We start from the raw sequence: 16,393 nt of genomic DNA, 5'->3' as shown, positions 1-16,393 counted from the left end.
GCAGTGCGGGCAGCACCGGGCAGTGCAGGCAGTGTGGCCAGTGCGGGCAGTGCGGGCAGTGCAGGCAGTGAGGGCAGCACCGGGCAGTGCAGGCAGTGAGGGCAGCACCGGGCAGTGCGGGCAGTGCAGGCAGTGCGGGCAGTGCAGGCAGTGAGGGCAGCACCGGGCAGTGCAGGCAGTGAGGGCAGCACCGGGCAGTGCGGGCAGTGCAGGCAGTGCACGCAGTGCGGGCAGCACCGGGCAGCACCGGGCAGTGCGGGCAGTGCGGGCAGTGCGGGCAGCACCGGGCAGTGCGGGCAGTGCGGGCAGTGCGGGCAGCACCGGGCAGTGCGGGCAGTGCGGGCAGTGCGGGCAGTGCGGGCAGTGCAGGCAGTGCGGGCAGTGCGGGCAGCACCGGGCAGTGCGGGCAGTGCGGGCAGTGCGGGCAGCACCGGGCAGCACCGGGCAGTGCGGGCAGTGCGGGCAGTGCGGGCAGTGCGGGCAGTGCGGGCAGTGCGGGCAGTGCGGGCAGCACCGGGCAGTGCACGCAGTGCAGGCAGTGCAGGCAGCACCGGGCAGCACCGGGCAGTGCAGGCAGTGCGGGCAGTGCACGCAGTGCAGGCAGCAGCTCCTGGCCCGCTGGCCCCGCGGAGCCGCCCGCAGCCTGCCGAGGAGGGATGGCGGGGATGCTCTTCTGGGGATCTTCCCTCGCCTTTTTTTAATCAATTAAAGAAAATAATGCGTTCTGTTTGCCACCAGGCCCCGCCTGCCATTGGCCGCGGATGGCCACGTGACCACGAATTGGCTGCAATTTCGCCCCAGTCTCGAGTTTAACAGAGCAAGGTCCCCATACGCCTGTATTATCAGCAATATAACAATTATAAAAAGCCCGAGAACCATCATCATCACTGCCATAAAAACTGAGGCCCTCAGATTTCTTCCTCTCTTCCCCTCCTCCTTCCTCCCCCCCTCCCGCTTTTTAAACCCTGGGCCCTGGAAAAGCCATGAATTTTGAATTTGAGAGGGAGATCGGGTTTATAAATAGCCAGCCTTCGCTCGCAGAGTGCCTGACGTCTCTTCCCGCTGTCCTGGAGACATTTCAAACTTCATCAATCAAGAACTCGACATTAATTCCTCCTCCTTTTGAGCAAACCGTCCTCAGCCTGAATCCTTGTTCCAGCAGCCAAGGAAGACCGAGGAGCCAAAAAAGAGCATCTCATGGCCTGCTCCAGCCCCAGCCTCCGGCACAGCCCGGCCCCTTGGCAGCGGAATTCCCCTGGATGAAGGAGAAGAAATCGTCCAAGAAAGCAACCCAGGCTCCATCCTCGTCTTCCTCCTCTTCCCCCCCATCATCTTCCTCGTTGCCGATCCCTGCCGCAGGATCTCCCGCAGGTTCGTATAATAAGGGGGTGAGGGGGTGTTTGCTGAAATCGGAGAGGATTCGAATGATGAACAGTCCCCGCCGTCCCACCAGCAGCCCTGCCCTGGCTCCCCGACAGACTTTGCCCCGCACCTCCCCGAAACTGTGTCACGCAATAAAATGCACCGCAGCAATGTAAACCGCCGGGGGGGCGGGTATTTATCCCCCCCTCAAATAAAAGAGAAATTGCTGCAACTTCTGCGAAAGCAAAGAGATTTCCGGGGGAGTCGGGCTCTTTATGAGCTACAGCGGGGAGACTTGGCAGCTGAGCCACAGCTCCATTTTCTTGACTTTCCCTCCCAGCCTTGATTTTCTTTACAACCTACAGGGAAAATAATAATAATAAAAAAAAAGCGGAGGGTGGAAAGAAAGACGTGTGGGTAACTCTGAGGCTGCTGCGAGCAAGATGAGGAGGCAGAAAGACGGAGAGCAGGGGTCCCCAGCATCCAGCGCAGTGGGGAGAGCCAGCTCGCCATCGCAAAACTGATACACCCCCAAATCCTCCAACCTCCAGGCAAACTAACATCTCCCCAAGGCGTCCCTTGGCCAGGGAGCTCAGTAACCCTGGCCAGGGACCCTCCTTCCCCCGGGACAAAATGTGTAAGTGTAATTTACTGTTTCGGTATTTTCCTAGCACCGTTCAGGTAAAAAATGTTCAGGCAGAAAGGCGGACACCAAAGCTCATTGGCCAGATAACACAGGAATCGAAGCCCACAGCGTCAGTCCCTAACCTACTGGCAGGAAAAAAAAAAAAAAAAAAAGGAAAAAAAAAAAAAAAGAAAGAGAGAGAGAAAAAAACGGGTCGAAATTCCCCATGTCTGCGAAGGGGGCAGAGAAGAAAGGTTTCTAAAGGGAGAGGCCAGGGAGCAAAATCCTTTCTCCTCCTTGGGGGCAAGGGTACCGGAGAGAGATTTCCAACCCTCTTCCACAGTGGGAAGAGCTTAATTAAACATTTATCTTCTCTCGCAGCGGCTCCCCAACCCTCCCCCCACCCCCGCTCGGTAGTGCGGGGCACGTCCTGCCCTGCCCGCAGCAAGGAGGGGACGGATCCAGACCCTCCATCCGCGCACCGGCCCCCCTCCCTCTTTTGCAACGTGCGGTTTTGTGTGTTTAAGACACCCAGGGGCTCGCAGACACCAGCGGCTCCAGGAGGCTCCGGACGGCGTACACCAACACGCAGCTCCTGGAGCTGGAGAAGGAATTCCACTTCAACAAATACCTCTGCAGGCCCCGCCGGGTGGAGATCGCGGCTCTGCTCGACCTGACCGAGCGGCAAGTCAAGGTCTGGTTCCAGAACCGCCGCATGAAGCACAAGCGGCAGACGCGGCACAAAGAGCCCCCCGACGGGGACGCCGCCTGCCCCGGTCCGGACGAGGGCAGCGACGCCCTGGACGAGGCCGAGGACGGCCCCGCGCCGGGGCCCAGCCGCGGCCAGGCGCGCCCCGAGCCGCCCGGGGGCCCCCGGAGCCCGGCGCAGCCCCGCGCCGCCGCCTCCCGCCCGCAGCGCGCCCGCCCCGGCGGCCGGGACTCGCCTTCGCCGCCGGAGCCGGGCATCTTCTCGGCAGAGCCCTGCCCGCAGCTCTCCCCCGGCCTGCAGGACTCCCTGGGGAGCCCCCTCCACTTCTCCGAGGAAGACCTGGACTTCTTTGCAAGCGCACTTTGCGCTGCAGAGCTGCAGCACCTGAATTTCCAGTAGCGGGCCCGCTCCCCGCCTGCCGCTGCTGCCCCGCCAGGCCGAGGCGCCCCCAGCCCCGCCGCCAGCTGCCCCCGGCTGCGGGGACGGGGGGGCGCCCCCGAAATCGCCCCCGAGCCACCACTCGTTCAATCACCCCCCCGAGCCCCAGACTCTTTCTTCCGAGACTGCTCGATTTGCGGGACCGGAATCACACTCGCAGTATTTATTTTACGAGGCTCACATAAAAGAGTAGGGTTTTTATTGTTATTATTTTGTAATTAAAACCAAGTTCTTAATTATAGGCTTTTTTCTTATTTATTTTAAAGACGGCGCCCGATAGTTCTCACGCACATCAGACATGTCAGGCCTCGAGAGAAAACATTTGTAAATCCTTCAAGTGACTTTCTCAGGAATCAGAATGAGACTTTTAGATTTCTTAATAAAATGATAATGATAATGATAATAATAAAACAGAGGAATTTTCTTTCCTCTTTTTAAGTTTTAGATGTAGACTATTTATTAAAATGTTTTAATAGTAAATGGCAAATTATTTATTGTACATTATTTTCATAGAGTAAATAAATGCCTTTATAAAACTAAGAAACGTGGGTTGCTATATATTTCATTCGAAATTGTTTGTTTTTTTTTTTTTTTCCTAAATCAGTCTCCTTCCTCTTCCCCGATTTGCAGCGATCTGGTGTCTTTATAGTCTGTTCATGTGCATTGAGAGAGAGGACAAAAGAAATTGCTCCCAAACAATATTGCAAGAGGCTTCGTGGGTCAGAAATATTTGCCCTGTTCCGTTCTGTCTGCATTTTCTTTGAGCTTGTTTTTTATTGTTATTTTTTTTTTAAATGAATCGAAGCCGGGTATTTGTTTCCCATGCTAACGCTCGCTGGCGTGTTTTTGTGACTCAGACTCCCTCCCGTAAGCACGGCTCGGGCCGAGGGGAAGGCAGCACAAAGGCGGCGCCGCGGAGCCCCCGCACATTCCGCTCCCGTGCTGGGGGCGGGGGCGCAGCCCCCTGCAGCCGTTCCCGCAGCCCGGCCCGGAGCGGCCAGCGCTGCCCCTTGCCGTGGGCCCGCTCCACCGTCTCTCATCGCTTGCAGCAGGAAATAGAAACGTGCCACATCGCAGTTACAAGTAATTTAAAGAAAGAAAATGCGAAAAAGGGGGATTTCGAGTAGGAGCAAAACATGGGTGGTGCGAGCCATCATTTTGGCCAACAAATAAATGCTACAGAGGGCAGAGGGGGAAGAGATTAGCCTGAAAGAGACATTTCTTTTTTCCTCCCCCGTCTTTTTAGCAGCAAAACCCAGAAAACCTCCGGCCTCGTAGATCTGCGGTCTCCTTCCGCAGCAGTTTGCGCAGCTCTGTCTCGGCTCGCGGATCCCTTCACGAACGCGGTCTCGCAACATGCGATTTTAATCACAAACCTCACTATCAGGGAGGGAGGGCGAGGCGGAGGGGGTGGGGAGGCTTATGAATGGAAGGGGGTCAGCGCAGGAATCAATCGCGGTGACACCCAAAATAAATCACGTTACGTCTTTGCTAAGTCACCGGTGGTTCCTCGGGCACGGCACAACCCCGGCGGGCGGCGTCTGCGCGCGGGGCGAGCCCGGGGGCGCCGCGGGCGGGGGGCGAGGGGGGCGCGGGGAGCGCGGGGAGCAGCCGAGCGGCCCCTACCCGCGGCGCTGCCCCGGCCCCGGCCCCAGGGCCAGCGGAGGGCCGGCGCAGGGCGGCCCGCGGCGGCCGGGGGCGGCGAGCCGCGCCCGGAGGGGCCTGGCCCCGCGGGGCTCCCCGGGGCCGCGGTCTCCGTCCCGCGGGGCCGTTCCGGCGCTCCGGCGGCCGGGCGGAGCCGCCCCCCCGCGGGCCGGGGCCTGGGAACGCGCTCGCTCGTTCTGTGCTTTCGTGCTGGGGGCGTCGGAGCCGGGCTCGCTTTCCGCTTCGGGCAGTAAAAAGAAATAAAACGAAAGAAAGTAAGGCCTCGACAGATGTTCTCGAAATTGCTGTGCGAAGATCTGGGTTATCGCTCCCCGCCGGAACAAAGGCAGGCTGGTTTTACGGCTACCTTTTCACTCGGAATGACACCGCTGGCCTCCCTCCCAATCAAGCCAGCAGACGTTTCCGACCTGCTAACAGCTCGCTCCGGGAAGGAGTCGGTTTATACTGAAAATGGAAGTGGATGGCGGTTACGACACGCAGGTGAACGTTACCAAAAGCACCCTCCCGTCGACGAAAGGAAGCGGCCGGTGCGCGGCCCGCGGGGGCTGCAGCCCCCGGCCGGGAGTCGCCCCCCGCTGCGCCGCCCCCTCTCCCGACTCCTTCGCTCTAGAAGTCCTCGAGCCAGGCGGGGGGGTTGGGGGGGGGGGGGGGGGGAAAGCCCAGGCCCAGCCCCAGTACCACAGAAGGCTATTCATTATCTTTAAGTTTATTTAATATCTCCAGCTTCTGGAACATACTCAGCGGCGGCGTTGGCGCTGCCAGACGCTGTCTATCAAAGCGCCATTTGTTCCAGCGCTTCTCAGATCCCCCCTCGCCCCCCCCGCCCCGCAGCACTCCCGAGCACGGGCTTGTTGCGGGGCGGCCGGAGCCGGCTCTCGGTGGCGGGGGGGGGGCCGCGCAGCCCCCGCGCTCGGCGCTGCCTCGGCCCGGGCCGGGGCCGCTCCCGCGCCCCGCCGGGCTCGCGCGTGTGCGCGTCCCGTGCGCCTGGGGCCGGGCGGCGCTTCTCGTTCGCCCGAAGCCGCGCACGTACGCGTCTCTTGGCGAATGGAGCTCGCAGCGGATCTCCACGGCGCACCCGCCCTTTCCGCGTGGAAGGGAGGAGGGGAAGCGAGAGGCGGAGGGGGACGCGCACCCCTTCCTCCTCGGCGTCCCCCATGCGGCGCGGCCCACGCCGGAGCAGACCCGGGGTGGGGTGGGGCGGGAGCGGGGGGCTCCACCGACGTACACCCTGACACCTTATCAATACAAATCTCTAACGAGGGCCCTTCTGCAGGTCGTAATGACTTCTCAAAGTTGCTGCAGGTCTAGAAAGCATGCCAGTCACAGCCACAGATCAATTCTACACCCACGGAAAGTGACTTAATAAATGGAACCTCGCCAGTTATTATCCTTGCTAACAGCAGGCCCTTTCTTATTTGTCCTAATTAGCAAGACTGAAATGTCGGAGGAAAGAAGGGGAATATTCAATAAAATCTAAATTATTGAATGACTGTAAGATTTCGCCATCAGTTCAGCCATTCTTTACCTTCTTCAAAATGTCAAACAAATGGGGAATGCATATTTGCAACCCTGCCCTTCTGTTCTGTGCAACTGGAGGGCATACATTAAGCATATTAAGCGTATTCAGCTCTTGATCGTTGTCAAAACACTGCAATTGCCTCACGATTATTAACCTAGAAATATGCAAATGAGATACGCTCGCACGTGTTGTAGGGATGCTAAAGTAATATTTATCTTGTGCTGGTCTAGTCTGGGGATGTATTTGCTAAAGAGCTACTTGAAGCCCTGAAGATGTTGAACTAACCCATTAGAGCCATGGGAAGGCTCAGGGCGGAAAACCTTCTGTGAAGGAAACGCGGGCGAGACCGAGTGGCAGGCCCCGAGCCTTTGATGTGAGAGGTGGGAAGCGGTTACTTCTCCCGGGGAATCACCCCGACCGCCCTCCGGAGCTGCCGGTGCCAGACCCCGGCTTTCCGGGAACTACTCTGTTTTCTCAGCTGAGTGGTAGCATTTGTCCCGCATTGAATGCATCCCCGTCCTGACTGGCAGGAGCTTGAGAAACTTTCCTAAGGCTCCATCACCGTCAAAGCAAGGAGCTGGGACAGGGCACCTTCCTCTGCTCGCCCTCCTGGCACCTCCCGCCTCCACCGCAACTTTGCCGGTTACTCTTTTCCCCTCTACACACCGCGAAGGGGGAACTGAGTGTCGGATTCAGAGAAACTACCTTAGGAAACGCTGCTGTTAACCCAGGTGAACCTAGGTCTCGAAGCCAGGGGGATACTGTTTAGAATCACTCTGGTTTTCATCAATAACGCTGACCTACCACTACCGGCAATACCGATGCAGATGTGAATAAAGCCAAGTACGTCGGGTCTAGGTGGAGCTAGCCCACGTCTGGTCCGCTGGGTGCTGATAACTGCAGGGACCGGAGTGAACCCTAAGGGCTTGGGGCTCCCCGGTTCAGTCCCGGCCCTGCACCCCCCAGCGGGGCTGCCGGCCCGGGCAAGGCGCCCCTGTGCGCAGGAGGGACACGGAGCTCTCCTCCCCGAGGCTTAAGCGAACCTCGGTGGCCGGACGAGTGGACTCGAACACACGCACCTCTGCCCTGGGGACCACGGAGGCACAGCCGATGCGAGTCACAGGCAACCAGGACGGGTTCTCCGAAGCCAGCGGGAGGAGTTTGATCTTTCGACGCACGAGGAGGTGGGATTTGAGGGGGTCGTGCCACACTCAGAAAAAGAAATACAGAAACAGCTATTTCTCACCCTAATCTTCCACTCAAAGTGTCACTCAAGAGACCGAGAACAGAAACCATGTCTCTCTGCCCGGCTAAGAGGGTTTCCATCCGCCCCCGGGGGTTGGTGACAGCCCGTCCAGAGATCTGCACGAACTGACTCCAAGCCAAGCCGCCAAATGCCCGGCGGCTCTTGGGGCGCAGCAGATGCCCGAGACGGACATCGCGCTCCAGCCGCCCCCGGGGCCCGGCCCGGCCTTCTGCCGGCGCCCGAGCGCGGCAGATAAGAAGGGTTGTATCTTATCTGAAGTGTCTCGTATTCATTCTGCAGCACGGAGATAGCACCGTGCTTGTAACTCATGCAAGGGATTCCCTTCAGCATCTCTTTGGAATCCCAAACTTTGAAGCATTTTCCCATACGATTTTCTCTCTTCAGTTTTTAGACTTAAATATACGCAGGCTTAGTAGGCCATGATTTAACCATGCCACATGGTTACCGAGGCTGTAAATTTCTGACAATTTCTAAGGACAAGTCCTTTTTGGTGATAACAAAGTCCGCAGCCAAACACGCATCCCGAGCGTCAGCGCTGCTTCTTATAAATCACCCCGCGAGGAGCCAGAACTGACATTTCTTACGCACGACACAAACTTTCTCCGCAGAGAGTTATCTTTAACTCCAAAACGAAGCATCTGTAGACTCTGTGTGCTCTGGAGCCTTTGGAAACGCTCCACCTCTTCTGTGTTGCCTGCATAGAAAACTCCCAAGTCTGCCCCGGGTAAAGATTTCTTACAAGAAAGAAACGTCTTCAGAAGGGCCTTATCCTTCGTGTCAGGCAAGTTGTCTCAACAAGTAAAGCGGCTCTTAGGAAAGAGCAAAATCCCCTTTGGTCTCTCCCCAGGCTGCTGCAGTCCTGAGTGTCACGGGGCTTGCTTTATGCCGCTAAAAGAAAGACATCGCACTCAATAAAAGCTTTATTTTAGTAAGATGCCTTCATCGGGTTGGAACGAAAGGCGTGGTTTTCTCGAGGGGGCCCAAAGCCTCGTCCTCGCTAACAGTGCAAGCGCGTGGGTGTGCTTCCACCCGGGGCAGCAAGCCCACGAGCTGCCCCACGTTTTGTCACGCCACGGCCCTCTGCCTCGCGGGGGCGGAGGGACCAAGGGCACTGGGGGCGTTTGGGCACGAGAACCCTCCTGCCACCGACAGCTTCGCGGGAAAAATGATGTTATTCTCGGTTCTTATCTGCTTATCAGGCTGGGTGTGGGTGGCAACGGCTTCCAAGGCGTGCCAGGCCCTGGGCTGGAAGAAGGCCGAGGAGGGAGCTCCCCCTGTGCTCCCTCCTTTCCTCCTCCACTGACCGACCGCTCTCGTGGGCAACGCGTTCTTTCTCCAGGAATCAAAGACCTGAAACCTCCCCACTGGCCCTCTCTGCTCACTCATCTCGAGATATTCTGTTTTAATCCCGTCGGTTTGGGGGGGGGGGGGGGGGGGGGGGGGGGGGCGGCAGAAGAATTACTGTCTTCCTCAGCACATGAGCGAAAATCAAGCAATAGATATGAGTAAAGGCTAATAAACTATTTTCGTGGTGTGAGGGAGGAGGCAGAGCTCTGGTAATTTGAGAACCTCCATTTACACATTTTCTTCGGATGTTTTGACCACCTCCCTTCTCTCAACTTTCCATAAGGGGTGTTTTAATGGAATAAATGTGCAAATAATAGCATTATGCTCGCCAGGCGACTGCTTGTTACCAATAGTCTGGTATTTCTTTCGCCCGCAGTACCGAAACTGGTTCTCACACTTTCTCCGCAAGGGGAACGAAAACCAGGCATAACGACAGCAGTGACCTGATACCGGTTCCAGCGCTAGGAGGGAAATTTGGAGAAGCGGTTCCCCGGCAATTCCCAGTGTGCTCGCGTGCTCACTGATGCTGTGGCTTTCGAAAATGCCGCGCAGCAGCCACAGGCCGTGCATTCTGGGGAAGAGCACGTTGCTCCGGGGCAGGAAGGCGGCGCCGGGGCAGCGCGGGCCGCAGCGGAGCCCCCCGAGCCGGGCAGCGCAGCGCAGCGCACCCCGCCCGCCGCCCGCTTCCCGGTTCCGCTGCAGCCGGCGGCTGCCGCTGCCCCGCCGAAGGCCGGGGGGAGGCTCGTCCCCCGGCCGGGGGAGCCCGGCACCTGCCGCCCCGACACCCCCGAAGTCTTCCCGGTCTTGCGCTGCCCGGGCTCCGAGAGCAGATGGCGAGCGCCCGGGCGGGAGGGCGACGTCCCCTTGCTGGGAGGAAATCGGCTCCAGCCCCCCATGCGCCGAGCGCGACGACTGCCTCCACGGAGGGGAAGAAAACCTTTAGCCGAAGTGGCTTCGCCTCCACGCACCCCGTCTCAGCTCTACCTTCGCCCTCACACGCCTCAGTAGCTTCACTTTTCCCGAAGAAGCCAGGGCTTGGAGTGGCTCCCAGGAGTCCAAGGACCACGTTTTATTCCTGTTTGGGTCGGGATCTCTGCTCTATTTCAGGGCCAAAATTTTGATCCCGTCCCATACGATTATTCCGTCCACCAAAGAAGCTGTGCTTCCCCCCCAGAACTGCCTCAGGTCTGAGCGGAGTTTAATAGCAAAACTTTTTCTTCCATAACTCCGCAGAAGTGAGCTCTCTCGGAGCTAATTTTGCAGCTCCAGAAGACAGCTGTATTTTAATGACATAAAGCATCCCCTTAATGTAACAGTGGAGTGAGATCATGGTGCAAAATTATCAGACAATACGAAACAAATGGTTCAAGGATGAAATAAACATCTATCCTTCTTTTTTTTTTTTCATTTTACATCCATAAATCATCTATTGTAAGTATCGTTTAAATATAATACATTCAATTTAAGCGCGAACACAACATAATACAAAAAGCACTCCTGGAATCAAATTAAAAACCGATTTCTTTTGCAAGGGAAATTACATGAGAGTTGCTTTGAATCTCTATAATCACTTTCTGTGCTTTCTGTTGTTTTATGCAAAAAAGGAGGTATCCTGTTTCAGAGAACATTTGTATCCTAAAGTATTTTCTTCTTGAATATCTCAGCATCAGCAAAGTCTGCAGAATACATGAATAAGTAGTAACACAGCACTGGAAATAGTTTCTCTTTATTCTTTTTATTGAAGGACAAGAGACGTAGTTGACTAAATAGCACGTCTTCTCTCGAGGGCATTTGAATATGGGAGGAGGGCTGATGCTATTGCAGTTTCTTAACAAACGTTACCCCAACGGGTTGCATCAGCCAAACCTCTGAACTAAAGAACGTGCTTATGCCTTTCAAAGTGAACTTTTGGCCTGATTAAAAAAAAAAAAAAAAAAGGGAAAGAAAAAAAAAAGAAAAAAAGTGCCCTCCTGGCTCTTCCTAGAGGCTGAATAACTAGTAAATATCCTGACAAGTAACAAATGACTGTGGGCGTCATATTGTTGGGTGCTCTTGTCTCCCTTCTGCTAACAAGTAAATAAATGTTGCCTACCTATGTTTCCATTCTCTGAGCAGTAAGTGGCCGCACTGAAGTCAGTGTCTTTCCACCTACTCATCACAGGGACTCTGCTAGAGGAAAGCTCCGGTCTTACAGCAGACTCGGGAAGATCAAACCAGGTCTGCCGTAGAAAAGCAGTGCCTAAAGTTCCAGCACTGGTTAAAGCCCTTAAAAACATCTCATGTTTTCAGAAGTAAATGTGGAGATAGGTAGGTACACGGACAAATGGATGGATAGAAAAATGGGCAGGATGGTTACACCGACACAGATAACTTTGGGTTCCATTCCTCCAATTGCTAAGCAGGGCATGGTTTCTCTCCAACAAAAGACATTCTGTCTTCGTAACTTTATTTCATCGTCTCATTAGAATACTGATTTAATTACATTGCTTTTACCCACACTGGCCCTAGACACAAAGCCCGCGTGGCAAAATTAAAGCACATGGAGCGTAGTTTTCGTAGAAGATTTTAGCCCAGAAAACTCCAAACACGTTCAAGCCATTTTCTAGATAAAGTTTCGCAACGAAGAAACGAGCATCCTTTTGTACTTGGGGCGGTGGAGGGGAGACGTAGTCAGACCTCCCTACCTCTTTTTCCTTCATCTTTCTTTCTCTCAGATGGAGTTAGGATCGGGAAAAGCCTTTTTAAGTTGAGGAAGGGGAAGTTCTGCTGAAATTGGCTAATCGAATAACTCGGGGGCCTTTTTAGCACTTAAAACAGGCGCAGATAATGCTAATTCTTCCCCCAGGCCCCCCCTTCCCCTCCACCTCCACCTCCCCGCACCCCACCTCCCTCCTCTCTTTTAAAGTCTTTGAGGAAAGATTTTGACGCATTCGTGTTGTTATCAGATTGATGGGCAGGGTTTGATTGAAACCCCTTTGTTATGTAAATGTCAGGCCCTTGATGGATGAGCTCAGAGATGTGACAAACTTCAGGAGCCCCTCGCTCATTGGGCTGGGGGCGAGCCACGTGGCCGCCTCCCCCTGCCCCCACCCCGGCCCCGCCGAAGGCTCCGGGGTTCGAGGACCAGCGATGCATGGAAGGAAGTTTTACAGCTTTGACATACTATCTAAAGGTTGTAGGGCAGGCGGAATCCCCCCAAAACAGGCTGACCCTCCTCCATCAGTGGCAGATGGACAATACTAGGATGAACTCCTTCTTAGAGTATGCAATTTGTAACCGCGGGACGGGCGCCTACCACCACTTAGAGCAAAGCTCCCCGTCCTTCCCCTCGTGCTCAGGTAGCCCCGCCACTGACCCTTTTCACGGAGACGGCCGCTTCGGCGCGGGGGGGAGCGCGGCCGCGGCCGCCCAGCTGCCGCAGCAGGGCCCCGGCTTCGCCCCCGCCCCGGCCGGCCGCGCCGTGCCCTTCGCGGGCGCTGCCCCGGCCGCCGGGTACCCGGCCGCGACCTGCGGCGCCGGCTACGGGCCGCCCCCGCTCTACCTCGGCGCGCAGGAGGCCGACGCCGGGTACCTGCCGGCGGCCGGGTTCGCCAGCGCGGGGCCGCACCTCGGCTCGCTCGCGGAGGGCTACGGCGGGGCGGCGGCCGGGCACTACCCGCAGCACCTTTACGGGCAGGAGCAGCCCGGCTTCTTGGCCGGCCTCTACGGCAGCCTGTCGCCCGCTCCGAGCGAGGACAAAGACCCCGCGTGCCCCTCCGAGCCGTGCCCCAGCGCCGGCACCACGCGGACCTTCGACTGGATGAAAGTGAAGAGGAACCCGCCCAAGACAGGTGAGGCTGGGGCGCGCAGAGCGGGCGGGGAGGCGCCCCCGGGGCCGGGGCAGGCGGGGGCAGCGCCCCGGGGAGGGCTCCTCTGCCTTCCCGGGCTCTCTGCCTTCCCCGGGCCTCGTACTCAAGGCAGCGGGGCTCATCCTCCAGAGGAACACGGGCCCGATTTTTTAAGCACCAGCCCAGCGCTGCAGAAAAGCCAGCCAGAGATCTTGCAGATACACCTGATGGAGGGACCCTGAGCGCACTTTCCCGCAGGCCGAATGCAATTTAAGCCCAGCTCGGAATAGGAAACGCTCCGGGTTTCCTGCTTCTTCCACAGACGTGGCTCCCACCTCCCCCATTGTTCAACTTCCTTCTCTAAAATATTCCCTAAATCGCAATCTTCCCTCCACCCCCACCCCGATCGAGCGGGCCCTCCTGTCCCCTTCCACTCTTTCCCACGCACGTTAAGTTTCAGGGCAGTTTGCGGGGAACCGGGGTGACGGTGTGCCAGCGAAGGGAGCAGCACTGCAGTCTTTCCCCCCAGGTTATAACCCCGCGCCGGGAAGCCAGGGCACAGCTCGGGCTCTGTGAGCAAGCACGAAGCTCCGGGGGGCGGGGGCCAAACGCCCAGGAGAGGGGCAGCAGGGCAGAGCCCGCTCGATCGGGCTTCCGCAGGGCCTCCAGCCCCGGCCAGGGACTGCTTTGGCTGCTCCTGCCCTGTTGGCTTTTGCTCGTTACAGCCAAAGTGTCGGAGTACGGGCTGCTGGGCCAGCCCAACACCATCCGCACCAACTTCACCACCAAGCAGCTGACGGAGCTGGAGAAGGAGTTTCACTTTAACAAGTACCTCACCCGGGCCCGGAGGGTGGAGATCGCCGCTACCCTTGAGCTCAACGAAACCCAGGTCAAGATCTGGTTCCAGAACAGGCGGATGAAGCAGAAGAAGAGGGAAAAGGAGGGTCTCGCCCCGGCTGCTGCCTCCAGGTCTGCGAAGGAAGCGAGCGAAGCCTCGGATCAGTCCAACTGCACCTCACCTGAGGCCTCCCCCAGCTCGGTGTCCTCCTGAGCCGCCCCGCAGGGGCAAGGAGGCTAGCCCGGGGCGGCTGCTCCCGCAGCCCGAGTAGACACACACGCACGAACACGCACGTCCCGGCCGCACACACGCGCGGAGGCAAGGCCGTGCTTCCTTCCGAGCAGCCCCCTTGGCTCCAGCCGTCTCCATGCGTGTGATACTAATTCTCCACCTTGCCTTTCTCTCTCTTAATTTATAGACCCTCCGTAAAACGTTGGACTCCAAAGGAGCAGCCGTGTCCTCGTTTGTCCTTAGCAATAGGCGTTTGTCTCAGGGACGTTTCTCCCTCTCCCTTCTCTCTCCCCAATAGGAACTGCACTTTCAACTACAGAAACTTTAAAACGAAATTAGTTCTCTCCCGTTTTAAAAGTGTGCACAAGGACTTTTGTCTGCAGGAATGCTACGTTTCATGCATTTTTATCCCCGAGAGATTGTAAAAAAAAAAAAGTTTGGGGTATTTTTTTGTTTTGTTTTGTTTCCTTTTTATTTACTCTGTGTATCGTGGAAAGAGATCTGATGGGCCCAAGACGCTAGAGGCCCGTGGGAAGACCCAAACAAACACAAAGCAAAAATGCAACTCCTTTGGTACCATTTTGCACTAGTGCTACTTTACGTGGTTTTCTACGCACTCCTGGTTATGGCTGGTACTAATCCTGGGGAAGGGAGGGCTGTTACTAATCCTGGGGGAGCGCTGTGTTATCAGCGGAAACGAGATGAGGCGAAGGCAGACCTCGGGGTACTTCGGAAAAGGGTCACCGTGCTGCGAAGTGTGAACGCGCACGGGAACACGGCTGCGGGGGGCCGCGGGGCTTGGCTCCCCCGGATGCTGATGCACTGACTGCTATTTATTCGTCTCGAAAGCCTGAAATCCTGGAGCGAGGCTGCACGGCTCCTTGCACCCCCATCCTCTTAGGCTTATCGGAGTCCGACAAAAACATTATTTAACCATGGCTGATTGTTTCCCTTTCCCAGCAGAAACTTTACCGTAGGACGAACTGAAAACCGCAGTGACTTTTGTTAGAGTTTGTTTTAAAGAGAAAAAAGTCATCGTGAAAAACAAGTGGTTTCTTAATCGGAACCTTCTGTTTTGCCTCCACTCCCTTCCCCATGCTCTGTATGTCGAAATGGAACTACCTCAGTCTAATAAAGTTTACTTTTTCCACACTCACGTCCTCTCGGCCCTAAGCGAAATGGAAATTTCTCCCGTCCAGGGAAGTGCGCGACACGGGGAGGGGAGCCCGGGCTCAGAGGGAGGAGGAGGAAGGAAAAGGTCTCCGTCTGCTGCTACAGCTCCCAAACGAAGTGCCCGATCCTGCTTCCTGCGGGGCCCGTCCAACACCCCCCCACCCCCGCCTTGGCACCGGCAGCTGCAGGATCGGGACCAGCTTTCACCTCCGCTACGGGGGAGTTCAAAGCAAGTCTCCCAGACGGGGCCGGGTAGAAACGCGTCGCTCCGCACGTGGAGTTGCTTTACAACGCGAAGTGAAAGGGGGCCTGATGAGAACAGCAAATCCTCCTCCTCCTCAGTGTAAGCATCCCGGCAAGGAAGCAGTTCTGCACTACCGAAGCAGCGACATTAACTGGAATCAAGTTGGGGTCCGGGGGTGGGGGAAAGGCGAGTTTCCCAATTATACGGAACGGTTCTGTAAGGCGGACCCAACTCAAAAACGGAACGAAGCGTCGATTTAGTTTTATCTCCTCAGCTTTCGAAGGTGGCCCCCGAAAGGAGAGCGGGTGTCTTCCAGAGCGTGAGCAGCGCACAAGGCCAGGGCGCGGAGGGACCGGGACCCGCGGCCACAGCGGGGGCAGAGCCCTCCCGCTGCCGGGGGGGCCGCGGGCCCGGATACAGCTCTGACCTTTTTACCTCGAAACGCCTCTGGGATTTCTAAACAAGTAAAGAGAGGGGCTGCCAGGAGAAACTATTGTTCTAGCTTCGTCCCATTTGCAAACCTTTTAGGTGGGGGCGTTCGCGGGGCCAGGAACGAGCGAAGTACCTGCCCGGCCCCGCGGCTCCGACGGCGGGGAGCACCGCTCCTCCCCGGCACTGCAGCCCTGTCCCGTGCAACGTCCGCCGGGCTCGGGGGCCATCCCGAGCGTCCAGTTAGCTCTGGGACAAGAAAAAGACGAGTGTGTGTGAGGAGGAAGGTGAAAAGAGGAGTTTGTTACACTAGCGGTTTGCAAAACATCAGGAGAGGGGACCGCGAATAACAAAGCACAGGCAGCCAGAGCGACTTCGCAGCGCGCCGGGCATCAGCCAGCCGGGTTTAACCTGCTCGCTGGCCCAAGGCGATCGAAGGGTCCCCCGAATCTGCGTGATTTAAACTGTCTCACGGGAGCGGGGGGCTGCGCTTCAGACAGCTCGTGGGTTTCCACCGAGGAGGTTTTCGCCCGTTGTCTCTGGACCCGGGAAGGGGCCGCGGCTCCCCTCGCCCCCCGACGAGCAGCGCTGCGCCGGGCCCGGCCGGGCGGGGCCAGCGCTCGGGGAAGAGCCGGGCAAAGAAAACGGCCGGGACAACCCGGGGGTTACTGACTGAAGCGCTGGAGTGTCGGGCACAACAAAGGCTCCCAGCTCCCATT

At 57.2% G+C, this 16,393-nt stretch overlaps 2 protein-coding genes and 1 long non-coding RNA gene across 3 annotated transcripts in view; 2 read left to right on the top strand and 1 right to left on the bottom strand.

Moving 5' to 3' along the window:
- The first annotated feature begins 670 nt into the window (after window positions 1-670).
- HOXB2 (homeobox B2) lies at window positions 671-3,643 on the top strand. Its single transcript, XM_066981763.1, has 2 exons — window positions 671-1,371; window positions 2,515-3,643. The coding sequence occupies exons 1-2, from the start codon at window positions 984-986 to the stop codon at window positions 3,093-3,095; spliced, it is 969 nt and encodes a 322-aa protein (XP_066837864.1). The 5' UTR covers window positions 671-983; the 3' UTR covers window positions 3,096-3,643.
- A 7,966-nt stretch (window positions 3,644-11,609) lies between these two features.
- On the top strand, window positions 11,610-14,971 carry HOXB1 (homeobox B1). Its single transcript, XM_048050847.2, has 2 exons — window positions 11,610-12,762; window positions 13,485-14,971. Exons 1-2 carry the CDS (start codon window positions 12,066-12,068, stop codon window positions 13,808-13,810), a joined length of 1,023 nt encoding a protein of 340 aa, XP_047906804.2. The 5' UTR covers window positions 11,610-12,065; the 3' UTR covers window positions 13,811-14,971.
- The window catches only part of LOC125180475 (uncharacterized), a 35,576-nt gene continuing 32,776 nt past the window's right edge, over window positions 13,594-16,393 (bottom strand). The window contains exon 4 of the long non-coding RNA XR_007159043.2: window positions 13,594-13,730. This is a non-coding gene — a long non-coding RNA (uncharacterized lncRNA). The remainder of the gene's footprint in view (window positions 13,731-16,393) is intronic.

This window comes from Anser cygnoides, chromosome 22 (assembly GCF_040182565.1).
Source record: "Anser cygnoides isolate HZ-2024a breed goose chromosome 22, Taihu_goose_T2T_genome, whole genome shotgun sequence".
In the NCBI taxonomy this organism is placed as follows: Eukaryota; Metazoa; Chordata; class Aves; order Anseriformes; family Anatidae; genus Anser; species Anser cygnoides.
The sequence above is the reverse complement of the archived record's forward strand: the minus strand, read 5'-3'. Positions and strand labels throughout refer to the sequence as shown.